Raw genomic sequence first — 12,867 nt, 5'->3', positions numbered from 1 at the left:
AAGTATAATATTTTTGTCTCATTTGTTTAACTGGGTTCTCTTTATCTACTTTTAGGACTTGTGTGAAAATCTGATGATGTTTTAGGTCATATTTATGCAGAAATATAGAAAATTCTAAAGGGTTCACAAACGTTCAAGCACCACTGTATGCACAATCCGTCTTTGCCTTTTAGTGTCCCTTTGGTTCATTGAACTAGGTGCTGAAACACTATGATGTCATGAAGCCACATACACACTGGTCACTTGACTCTGATTTGACATATGCCTTATATGGACGTCAATACCAAGTTGGATACATCAGTCTCTCCATTTCTCTGTTGTAGTCCTGAAGGAAGCTACACGGATATTCCCAACCAGGAGCACCGGGCTCCCCCCCAGTCTGACCAGCATGAGTTTGATGATGAGTTTGAAGATGATGATCCCCTTCCTGCAATTGGTCACTGCAAAGCACTCTACTCTTTTGATGGTACGTAACTCAAAGTCTTAACAGATAAAACCCATAGTGCTTGTGTTTCAGCAAACATTATAGTAGGGATATGTACAGCATCTCACTGTGTTGACGTATCTTTGTTCCTTTGCCTGTTTGTATGTCCACAGGCTCTAATGAGGGCACATTGGTGATGAAGGAGGATGAGGTGCTGTATATTATCGAGGAGGACAAAGGCGATGGCTGGACGCGAGTTCGTAAGCAGAGCGGTGAGGAGGGTTATGTTCCCACGTCCTACGTGGCGATCACGATGGAGAAGCACAGCAAAGGTGCGGTCACCTATATTTGAGCTCATCTGAGGCACAGTTTCCCAGACGTGCTTGTCTTGTTGACTGTTGGTATTGGCAGCACTGTAGCCTGCGTCATACCCTGTTCACTGTGTGAGCCCATGGACAAACACACACACTGGGTAAAGTGACCTTGACTATGTTTACTTCAGTGGCAGGTTACTTTCCATTTCACATTTCAGATTTTATTGGCTTTATGAAGTGTTCTCAGTTCTCCACTTGGATTATTAGCTTTGTCTGTCATTTAAAGTGACCTTATGTCTCAGTAATGCATTAGGATAAGATTTCATTCTTAATGAACAATATTTTCAGTAAGTATTACTGAAATGGACCTGCGGTTACTGTTCCTAGAAGTGTTTCAGGTGCCACCTTGCCATCTGTGCTCAAGCCATTAGAAGTCCAAATCCTTGAGGAACGTGGAAGCGTAAAACTGTGTGTTGAGTACACAAACTTGGAGCATTTTTGTGGTCTATACTGTGATTTCTGGCCAAATTTACGTGCTGCATCACTAATCTTCAGATCGTTATATGATGAATCTCAGGATCGCCAGTATATCTGTGATAGTCTCTATATAGGCCCTCAGTCCTTTCTAGTTGTTTTGTGTGAGTGATGGTCCTCTCTTTCCTCTCTCTGTGGCTGCAGGTTCCTGAGTGGATGAGTGGGGCTCTGTGGTGTTGGTGGAAGGGACACGCTGCTCTGGGTCTATTAGTAGGTAGTGCGGGGGGGGGTCAGCTGAAAGAGACAGGAACGGAGCAAAGCAAGCAGGTTGCATGTTTGCATGCTGACTCGCATTTCCATTAACATCATTTAGATTCAGCAGAAGCTTGTGACTATAGATGTGTTAGTAGAGGGGAGAGGGATGGAATAGGGTGGGGGTGTAAAGTGAGGAATCAGCTGCATGGTAGAAAGAGTAGGAAGCCCAAAGAGCTGATCTAACCTGATGCATTTATCCTAAACTGTGCCTGACCCTAACATTTCACCTTGTTGCACTCCATTCCAGCGCTGTCATAGGAATGTGTTCCTGTGGCATCCCTTTTGCTTGCCTTAACATGCATGACATGAACATCTCACTCCCTCTCTTAGGGCTGACCCGTCAGCACGTGGTAGGATGTAACCACTTCTTCTAATCCTTCATCACCCCGTTTCTGTGATGTCTTGTTTATATCATTTATTGCATATTTTTTCCCCCCCATCGTGTCTATATCCATCCACAATAACACATCGATCATGAATGCTAAATATAGCATGAATGAACCAGAGTAGACGCAGGACTGGACCACAGCAGCCCTATCACCAATCACCAACATAATTATAACCGACTGGCAGTTCTCTCAGTGTGCGCTGTGGATCAAAATACCACCTTGGACCAATAGATGGTGACACGTCATACCAAAAGGACCAAAGCCTGGATCTGTGAGAAATGCTGTGCACACTCCAACCTTGCTTACTGCCAATCAATTCTAACACCTTTATTCTCTTCCAGCTCTCAGTATCGTGCTTGAAGAACTCGTTTTCCAATAAGCGTTCGCATTATCCAAGTGTCTGCGTGATCTTTGTGCATATGTTTGTGAACGTGTCATGCATATATTAAAACGATGTGTATGCATATGTATATACCTAGTTAGGTTTTCTTACTGATTTGTAAGTATTAACAATTTTTATTTCATACTGAATGTGTTTTTACCGTGTCTTTTTATAGGGTTTTTTAATCTTGCGAATGAATTTTTTTTTTTGCTTCTACAACTCGTGCTGTTTTTCTCTTTGTAATCAGTGCTTCTTTTCGAGTCTGAACACTATTCTGCAGAGGACCCTGGTCTTAACCAATGCACTTTTTAACCTATTTCATTTAAATTTGAATTGAGTGAATGAACGAATGATGTTGGCTCTGACTGCTACTTTTTGTATAAATATATTGTACAGCAAGACAACAGTGACCACTATCTACTGGGGTGTTTGATCAAGAGCGAGAGCAAACAAGAAATAAATGCAAAGTCCCTTTGTCTCATTCTTTCTGTGTGTACGTCTTTGTGTGTTCATAATGTGTGTTTGTGTATGTAATAAACTTTTTTTTTTTTAAATATTCTGCATTAGGAACAGATAATTTTGCTTTTAATAGTAAATTTGATCAGTTAACTAAGAATAACTACATTTTGTGCAAGATGACTAGGGCTGGGCAGTATGATTATTTTTTATACAACAACGTTGACAACCATTTTACAATAATTACAAATCTGATGTGCAACAGCTGATTAGACATTAATATTTTCTACTGAATGCTTAAAATGTTCAAGGTGCCATAAAATGGAAAACTATTTACCTTGCAAGTAGGTCGTATGAGTAATGTTGGCGACCAGCAAGCTCCAGGTAGCTATCATACTTAACTAGGCAGTATGATGAGCAAGCTTATGCACATGATGGGGGAGGAATCATTTTATTTTCTTGCCTGTGTCCCATTCAAAGAAATAGGTTGTGTTGTCATATAAAAGGATATTTACTGTTTGATCTCAAAGGCATTAAAGGAGATATGCAGAGCCTTTATTTTTAAATACATTTCTGAGTGGATAGTATCTCCCATCCTTGACTCTTGTACAGTATGCTGCATAAATGGGAATAAAAAAATTTTTTTTTTGAGAGTTAAAAAATTCGAGCTGCCCCGCTGAGCCAGCCAGCCCCGAGTGTGTGACGTCACAGCAGGAGCCAGTTTTAAGGCCGAGGCCTTTTACAGCTATAGACCAAAGTCATATACATTAAAAATTTATGGTGAAAGTAAGGAATATGTTATTTACCAGCTGGGAGGTCCATATCGTGAAATACCGTGACCAAGGTATTGAAAGTACTGAGCGAGGCCCTCTGGGCCGAGGTCACGGTATTTCACCATGCGGACCGACCTTAAGCTGGTAAATAATATTTATTTTTTTCTTTACCAAATTCTAACAGAAAATGAGAGCGCCCGAAAGGGAAAACCGAGGTGAGGCGAGCCACCATTTTGAATCTTGCCACCTATGTCGTCCCCTATTTATACAAATAGGAGTCATTCAGGATGCAGCCATGTTTTTGCTTGACCAAAGTTATACAGTATTATGACCTTTATATTGCATAAATAAAGCCATTTGGTGAAACTTTGAAGAAGAGATTGTACTGGTTTAAAGTTTTTATTTAACGTAATATTATGTATTAGGATAACATGGTCCAAACTGGGCCTCGTTAACTAATGAGATCAAACTGTTAGCAAGTTAGAGGTTTTTAGCTTTCTCCTGAAATGTTTTTTGTCTTCTTCAGCATAGTCAAACTCGCTTTCGCTGTGAACACTGTCGTTATCACTATCCATGCTGTAAAATTAATGCTATTTTGAATCTTCATTCACGGCTGTAATGCATATGGCTTCCTCCTCGGTATACAAGTGCACTTCCATGGCAGGAAAAAAAAAACTACATTTTGCTGCCTATGTAGTCCCCTATTTATACAAATAGGAGTCATTCAGGATTCAGCCATGTTTTTGCTTGCTGTTAGCAAGTTAGAGGTTTTTAGCTTTCTCCTGAAATTTTGTTTTTTATTTCTTCTTCCTCAGGGGAGTAAAACTCGCTTTCACTGTGAACACTGCCGTTATCGCTATCCATGCTATAAAATTAATGCTATTCTCCTGAGAAATGCTCACAAAAATTTACAAGATTTTTGATGATCTTATAAATAAATCTTATAAAAAAAGATAAATGTTAACAAAAACAGCTCCTATGTTTGTTGTTGTGAACGAGCAAGTCACCAGAGGTCCGTAACCGGGGTCCGTACCATAGGATACGGACCCACTCGCCAGCCAATCAGAGCGCAGGATTTGGACCGCGAAAAAAATAAATACCGTTACCGACTTGCTCAACTAAGACTGATTTGACTTCATTGATTGTGGGTTGACTCTCATTAAAACAGGATAGGTGTTATAACTTATGCAACATCCATGTACATGCATGCATTTTCACTGATGAACCGTAAAAGGCTAATTAAATAATCAGATGAACTGAGACAATCACATTCTGAAGCAAATTAAATCTCATACTGGTAACTTTTGACGAGACTCTCGTGAAGCTGGTTAAGATAACGCCAGTAGTGTGCAAAGCGTCATCAAGGCAAACACTGGCTACTTTGAGGAATCTAAAACATGGAACACATTTTGTTTTGATGCATTCAGTATTGTTATACAATGTAAAAATGGTCAAAATACAGAAACGCCTATGAGTAGGTGTATCCAGACTTTTGACTGGTCCTGTAGCTTCTGTTTAGATATCAGAACAATTTAAGATACTGAATAAATGCATTCTATGGCACCTTTTAAAATGTGCAGAAATTTCCCCTTCCTTTTTGGTGAGCTTCTACACATTGAACGTTTAGCTACTTTCAAGTGCCAAGGCTATCGGATGCACGATTGTTGTTTTAACACTCAGTAGGTCATCTTGTTGTTATCATAAAGTTCTGTAATAGCTTTAGTCTCTTTTTAATACCTTTTTAAGACAAATACAAATCAAACAAATTTTCATCTTAAGTACACACTAGCTTAACCAGTTCCTTTATTAAATGAGAAAGCTGTGTGAACATGGGTGTTCCAATGAAAGTACAATATTACTAAGACACAAACATGTCTTTTGTGGGGTTAGACAATTTATTTAGACTTATCTATACATTTGCAACATTTCATAGAAAGATATTAAAATTGTTTGAGTATTTACATGACTCACAATTATGAATAAACTATATTACATCGATTAGCATTCACGTTTACCTTACTAATAATTATATACACAGTTTTACAGGTATGTTTCTTTCATTTACACACTTGTTGGAATAAGATCATGTTTTACAGTACAGTTCTAGACTAAAAGCACTGGACGACTTAACGTATAAATACGAAACACACTTTTAAAACATACAGAACAGCCATAGTTTTACCACCATCTGTCCTCCTCACCACCACCATGGACCTTTAAATAATGGTGTTGACTGTTTAACTGTAATCACCACTTAACTGAACGATTCCTTTTCCTTTTCTCATTGTACCTTTTGTCTCTTTGGGCGTTCTACACATGCGATTCAGTCCACAGAGCAGAAAAATACCCTCTTGTATTAGTGTGATTATTCCAAAGTGTGTATGGATAAAGCCTTTGAAATACAGTACTGTTTATGCAAGATATATTGTAGTGAAGCACTTGTAAAACGGCTTACGTTCTTCGCAGCAGTTTTATTGGGCCATGTGTATTCTGCATTTAGAGCTTTTCATGTCCTTCCATAAGGTGCTTTGAACTGATGTGGGTCTTCTTTCCTCAGAGTTCTGTCTGTTTAACAGGAGGCTCAAGTTTTCTGGACAGTGCAGTCAGGATGAGTTTGAACTTGTCGTGTCGTTCTATCTGGTTTACCCCAGCCCCTCTGCTGCCCCAGAGCAGGCGTAACTGGAAGTCTGTCTTCAGGATCTCCAACATGTCCTCATCAGGACAGAAGTCTAAAGAAAGAAAAAAAAATGGTCACGACTTAATTTTAATATTAATGCTATTTACAAATATTAGTACAAAATTGGATAGGAAGAAAAAGCCTTTGCTTCTGAAGACATCCCTAACTGGTCTTGCCCACAGAATACAGGCTATGCTATGGGTTGTCAGCTGTCAAGTTACAAAGCACTTACAAAAATACCCTAGCAGAACTCATAGTTCACCAATTATAGTTTCCTAAACATAAAACAGCTTGACTTCTGCAATAGACGAGTTATCCAATCTCAGATATGTGTGTTAGAGAGGTCAAGAGATATCCATTCATTATCTATACTGCTTATTCATCAGGCTCAAGGGGGGTTGAAGCCAATCCCAGCTGATTTCAGGGCAGGATGCGAATCATCTATTCACACTCACGCCTATGGGCAATTAGAGTAACCAGTTGACCTAGTCCATATGTCTTTGGACTGTGGGAGGAAACGAGGAGAACATACAAACTCCACACAAATGCCCCTTTTCCACCAAAGCAGTTCCAGGGCTGGTTCGGGGCCAGTGCTTAGTTTGGAACCGGGTTTTCTGTTTCCACTGACAAAGAACTGGCTCTGGGGCCAGAAAAACCGGTTCCAGGCTAGCACCAACTCTCTGCTGGGCCAGAGGAAAGAACCGCTTATGTCAGCGGGGGGGTGGAGTTGTTAAGACCAACAACAATAACAAGGCCGCGAAAGATCGCCATTTTTAAGCGACGAGAAGCAGCAGCTGTACAAACGCGAAGTCATCCATTATTATTATTGTTGTTGCTGCTGCTGCTTCTTCCGTGTTGTTTTTGCTTCGATATTCGCGCCAAGGTTTATGCAAACGTAGTGATGTAACTGACGTATACAGCGATGTAATGACGTGGCTTCCCTTAGCACCGTGAGCTATGGAAAAGCAAACTGGTTCTCAGCTGGCTCGCAAGTTGAACGAGTTGTGAACCAGCACCAGCACTGGCCCCGATCCAGCCCTGGAACTGATTTGGTGGAAAAGGGGTAAAAGAGGCCCCAGTCAGCCCCAAGGTTTGAACCCAGAACCTCCTTGCTGTGAGATGACAGTGCTAACCACTGTGCCACCCCAAGACTCCCCCCACCATTTTGTAGGCAGGTACAATTAGGAATAATAACCTTGGGAGTGGGTGGGATCGGTTAAAGTGTCTGGGTGTGGGTCTGATTTAAAAAGGAAAGAAAAATCCATGGCACTAATCAACACTGGTAACAACTGTGGGGAACAAAATACCCCTTCAGAGTGTCTCCTTTTATGACCAAAAACCTAATCATTAATGGTTAAGAGGTAACTGTTGTCAGCATTCAGTTGCTTTTCCGATACTTTTTGGAACTGGACCTTTACAAATGATAGCTGAAAACCCTTGGTCTGTTGTCTTACCTTGCAAGACCCGCTTGGCATTATAGGAGTAGGTGTCAGCGTTGCGTGCAACAGCACGGGCCTCCTCCAGATGTCGCAGCATGATCTCACAACCCTGGTCATTGCTTTCCCAGAGCTCCATGCCTTCAAATGCAACTGCTGGTCTTTCCATCAGGGTGAGGAGGGGCATCAACAGTGGCACAGTGGTACTGCTCAGTGGAACCTCTGCTGCAGAGGGCAGAAGGATTCTGTTACTGTTAACCTGCTACTATTAACCTCACCAACCACCATCATGTTAACATGGTACAGATGTCTGAATGTATTTAAAATACAACAATTGAGCCCACAGTGTGATCCATCAGTGTTTCAGTATAATTATGACAGATAAAAAAAAAAAGATAAACTCACCACTTCCTTCATACAGGCCCTTGTAGAATGGTTTGAGAGATTTCTCATAAAGGATGGCAGTGTGTGTGTAATTCCTGCGTAAGGTGGTCCACGTGTGATCCAGTCTCATGATCTGTGAGCAGAAAGAAAAATCAGAAAGTGCGCGTTTTCTGCAGTTTGACCACGGGCATCTTTCTTACGTCCATACAATTGCTCAGCTTCTATGAGGTGCAGAGGCAATGCTGAGTGGGTGCTACCTGAGGCATGTCCAGTGCTTTCATTATGGATGAGAAGGCATAGAGGTCTCCCATGCAGTCTTTTAGCTCCTGGGCGACCAGAATGATTCGGTTTAGCGTGGCTGATCTCTCCTCGAAGCTCCCTGTACAGCCCAGGATGTCCACAGCAACACCGATCGCCATTGTGTTATGCCTGTGAGAATAAGAAACTTTGACTCAAAGGGCATCAGCTGATTTGATGACATTTTTAGCCTCTATAGTGCAGGACATCGGTGTATCAAGTAACAGCGTGTGTGGAGTTTACCTTTCCATGAGATCTTGACGGAGTTGCCTCCCATGTGGTAGGGTTACCAGTTCCAGCCCAGAGGTCACACCCATCTGACCTTTCATTTCATCTGAAACATTCAGAATCCGGGCAACCTGGCAGATATACACACACACACACACACACACATGTTTTGTTTTCTTGTACATAAAATTAGTCTGAGGTGAATTCATTTACAAATATCCAAAAGAGTTTTGTACTTCCCGATACTTAAAAGACCGCAAAAACATAATTACATAATTTGGACCCTTGAGCTGAACCTCATGAAAATGCTGTTTTTAATGCTACACTGATTCTTGTTCTGCATTTCTTTGTCTGACATAGCTAAACACTTCACACTCTACCAGGCTGGCAAGAAGAACCGGTCTCAACGTCTGAAGATATCACACAGAAGTGCTGGTTATGAACCTGTCACTACTGATTGTATTCAGGTTATGGGTGTGACTGGGTGGGTAAAGTCAAACAAAACTCAAAAATAAACTCCATTTACGGATCACAGCCAGTGCCCTGATGTGCCCCCGCACGTTTAATAAAACAACTTTATAACAATAATTTTTCCATTTTAAAAGTTATGATATTGCTTAAAAAAAAAAAGCTTACCTGGATGCAACCTTTTGCACTGAAACCGGATATCTGCCTGTGACATAACTGGATCACTAGTACACCGTTTGCCTTAGTAACACTGTACTGTCAAATAAAAGGTTTCTAATTCTAAAAAAAAAAAAAAAATCCCTAGGCACTACTGCTCTGTGTGGATGGGTGCGTGAATGTGTTTTCACTGCTTCAGAGAAAGAACGTCACTGTGCTGTAATGTCAGCTGGGATAGGCTCCAGCTTACCTGCAACCCCTGTGCTGTAATACACTACCGTTCAAACGTTTGGGATCACTTTGAAATGTCCTTATTTTTGAAAGAAAAGCACTGTTCTTTTCAATGAAGATCACTTTAAACTAATCAGAAATCCACTCTATACATTGCTAATGTGGTAAATGACTATTCTAGCTGCAAATGTGTGGTTTTTGGTGCAATATCTCCATAGGTGTATAGAGGCCCATTTCCAGCAACTCTCACTCCAGTGTTCTAATGGTACAATGTGTTTGCTCATTGCCTCAGAAGGCTAATGGATGATTAGAAAACCCTTGTACAATCATGTTAGCACAGCTGAAAACAGTTGAGCTCTTTAGGCTGCTGGGCCATAGAAGGTTCACGCTGCATGCTGCACGCTACACGTTCACGTGAAGAACCGGACCCTGGGCCATTAAACTTCATGCTTGGATGTTCACGTGTTGCGTCTGTTCTACTTTGACCGAGTAACCAACAATATGGACTCTTCGGATGACGACGATTGCCTCATTCTGCTTTTACTGAGACAGAGGAAGAGAAAAAGGAACAGAATTTGGAGCCGAGAACACTTCCTTCTGAGAGAAACCCGTGGTGAATTTCACCGAACATTCTATAATCTGCTTGACAATCCCGATGAAGAACTATTTTTCAATTATACCATTCAATTATATTTTTTCTGAAGTTTTCCCCTGAAAGCATAGAGTTATCTCCCTAGACCCGTTCTGATTGGCTGGCGCGGCGGTGACCGCATGCATTGACTGGAATTTCCATCTTCACGCCTAGAAAAAAGTGTGCATGTTCATTTCACGCTTCACGCGTGAAGTGTGCAGCGTGCAACGTGAACGCCATTCTATGGCCCAGAGCAAGTCATGCTACGTTTGTCCACTTTTCTTTACACGCGTGTAGCGTGCAGCATGCAGCGTGAACCTTCTATGGCCCAGCAGCCTTAGAGAAGCTATAAAACTGACCTTCCTTTGAGCAGATTGAGTTTCTGGAGCATCACATTTGTGGGGTCGATTAAACGCTCAAAATGGCCAGAAAACTGTCTTGACTATATTTTCTATTCATTTTACAACTTATGGTGGGAAATAAAAGTGCGACTTTTCATGGAAAACACAAAATTGTTGTTTGGGTGACCCCAAACTTTTGAACGGTAGTGTATATATGTGACAAATAAAGGCTTCTAATTCTAAAAATCTCATCAGAAATTTTCTGTAGCCATGTGATTTATACTGGCCATAAAATACACGGTTCACTTTTATGAAGTCTGGATCTCATGTGGCCAGATAACACATACAGACACACGCAGTACTGACAAAGATACTAGTAACAATCCCATTGCCATAGCAGTGCAATCTGAAAAGATTGTTTTTATTCACTGAGAAAAGCTAACAAAAGCATGTCACATAAAAATACAAGCTAGTTTTTACTTTTTTTTGGGGGGGGGGGGGGGGGGGGACGACGACACTGAGCAGCCAGCGATGGTGTTTATAGGCAGCAGAAGGCTCCCACAGGCTGGGTACGCGTGTGCTCACTGTTTACGTGTGTGTTCACTGTTCCAATGATCAGGCTTATTTTTACAGCCAAACACTTGAGACTCGGGCATCTTCAGGGTTGTCTACAACAATTCAGAAGAGATGTATTCACGAGATCCACTAGCCTCGGTAAGTCATGTGGTGTGTAATGGTGATGATACACGGGGCAACTTTTTGGGCAATGTTGCCGAGCAATGTTGCTGGCAACGGGCAACTAGGTGAGACACAGGGCAACTTTTCAGGGCAACTAACAATGGGCAACAACAGTTAGCAACGGCAGTTTACAGTTAGCTAAAAAAAAATCGATGTCTTAATTTTTGCTGTGACCATTTAATCAAGCTGTCTGTTGTTTTTTAGAGCTTTGGTGAGGTAAATTCCTCCATATAGAATATTAAAATAACAACTTACCGGCGTAAAAACAGATGAGGAGTCTCTCCATCTCTTCACTCCACTGACACTGAGCGGCCGCCATATTTGTTTGAAATTTCTGATCCGAACCTCACCGGAGGTCACATGACTCGATACTCGCGTTCTGATTGGCTTATCTCAAAAAGTTGCCAGAGATTATCAAAACCATTCAGAAAGAAACAATGTTGCCCAATCTCAATAGAAAAGAGTCAAAACGCAATTGCCCAGCAACATTGCTCGGCAACATTGCCCAAAAAGTTGCCCCGTGTATCATCACCATCAGTGTCTACAATGCTACCACTACATGTGCCTGTCGGAACTGCTCCCTGAAGAGGTATGATACCAAGAAACTTGATCAGCGTATCTTGTAAGCTTACCTCACAGTCAGCTTGCAGAATGTGCTTGGCGATGGTTTTGGGATCCTGACTGACCAGCAGTTCTTTGGCTTTCTTCAGCACAGACATTTCCAGTGGCTTATTCTCTGGTGGCAATAACCTGAACTCTACCTCCCCTGGCCTGAATGCTGATACCATCTCAAACACAGGCCTCTGGAAACTTCTAACCTTCTTTGCACCAGAGTGTCGGACTTGTCTCTGCTCTTCCTTCTGCTCTTTGTCTTCCTCGTCACTGCTGTTTTGTAGGGCTTCGATGGCATGATGGTAAGAGCTGCGATCCAGCTTCGTGCTCCCACCACTGATTCTTTTCTCCTCCACATTCAGCCTCTCCACATAACCATTAGAGGCACTAATCCTTTCCCACTCATCGGGACTACATGGGCTCAGCTCACAGTAGCTCACGTCTGGGCTGACTGACTGCTGTGGGGTAGAAGGCCAGTGTTTCTGGGGTTTCACTGGAGGCACTGGAGCTACAAAGGACGAGTGAGGATGCCTCATGGAGGGCACTTTGCTGGGTTTAGGAGGCGGTTTGGGGCAGAGCTGACTATCCGACCCATGGATGGCCTCGCCTGCTTGTGTTTCAAAGGACATCTTGCGAGGGACTGTAGGGCTGAGGACTGGCTCACTGCCTGTCCTGAATACAGGAGACTTTGGGCATGACTGAGTGTCCATATGGTGAGTCTGGGCCTGAAGCCTTGATCCTGGAAACAGGAAAGAATGCATGAATTATTTACTATATTGCATTATTTACATATTCATTATCTGACAGCTTTAATGACAGATGCTCTGCACCAAATGCAGAAAAGAAAGGCGTTTAATTCATTGCTGTCTTCGATGTGCTGAGAGTAACTTGAGCAGAAAAATATTTTCTACTCTCCAACCCCGTCAACTGAAATGAAATGGACATGAAACATGTCTTCTGTCTCCTTCCTGCATTCTAATTTACCCTGCATAAGCTTCGTCTGCAGAACAGCTACTTAGCATTTCAATTCTACGTCTCACGTCACACGTTCGGTTTCCGACAACTGAAAGAGTTTCAAAGGCAGGACGCTACACTGACTTTGAAAACGTCTTTTGCTGTTGTTCAGAGAGAACCAGCTAGA

General features: G+C 41.9%; 2 protein-coding genes across 7 annotated transcripts in view; one reads left to right on the top strand and one right to left on the bottom strand.

Annotated features, from left to right (window-relative positions):
• The window catches only part of fnbp1l (formin binding protein 1-like), a 122,931-nt gene extending 120,152 nt beyond the window's left edge, over nucleotides 1-2,779 (top strand). For 2 of the 3 annotated variants that reach the window (XM_060932136.1, XM_060932134.1), the window contains 2 exons: nucleotides 324-466; nucleotides 598-2,779. In XM_060932136.1, coding sequence (XP_060788119.1) covers nucleotides 324-466; nucleotides 598-776 — 322 coding nt within the window. In that variant the 3' untranslated portion in view covers nucleotides 777-2,779. The remainder of the gene's footprint in view (nucleotides 1-323; nucleotides 467-597) is intronic. The other variant, XM_060932135.1, reaches the window with a different exon arrangement.
• Nucleotides 2,780-5,293: 2,514 nt separating this feature from the next.
• bcar3 (BCAR3 adaptor protein, NSP family member) overlaps nucleotides 5,294-12,867 on the bottom strand; it is a 92,369-nt gene continuing 84,795 nt past the window's right edge. For 3 of the 4 annotated variants that reach the window (XM_060932129.1, XM_060932133.1, XM_060932131.1), the window contains 6 exons: nucleotides 11,747-12,465; nucleotides 8,565-8,680; nucleotides 8,282-8,453; nucleotides 8,046-8,157; nucleotides 7,659-7,865; nucleotides 5,294-6,256 (listed from right to left, as the gene is read on the bottom strand). In XM_060932129.1, coding sequence (XP_060788112.1) covers nucleotides 6,081-6,256; nucleotides 7,659-7,865; nucleotides 8,046-8,157; nucleotides 8,282-8,453; nucleotides 8,565-8,680; nucleotides 11,747-12,465 — 1,502 coding nt within the window. In that variant the 3' untranslated portion in view covers nucleotides 5,294-6,080. The remainder of the gene's footprint in view (nucleotides 6,257-7,658; nucleotides 7,866-8,045; nucleotides 8,158-8,281; nucleotides 8,454-8,564; nucleotides 8,681-11,746; nucleotides 12,466-12,867) is intronic. The other variant, XM_060932130.1, reaches the window with a different exon arrangement.

This window comes from Neoarius graeffei, chromosome 10, assembly GCF_027579695.1.
Source record: "Neoarius graeffei isolate fNeoGra1 chromosome 10, fNeoGra1.pri, whole genome shotgun sequence".
Taxonomy (NCBI): Eukaryota; Metazoa; Chordata; class Actinopteri; order Siluriformes; family Ariidae; genus Neoarius; species Neoarius graeffei.
This window is presented reverse-complemented; position numbering and strand designations above follow the sequence as displayed.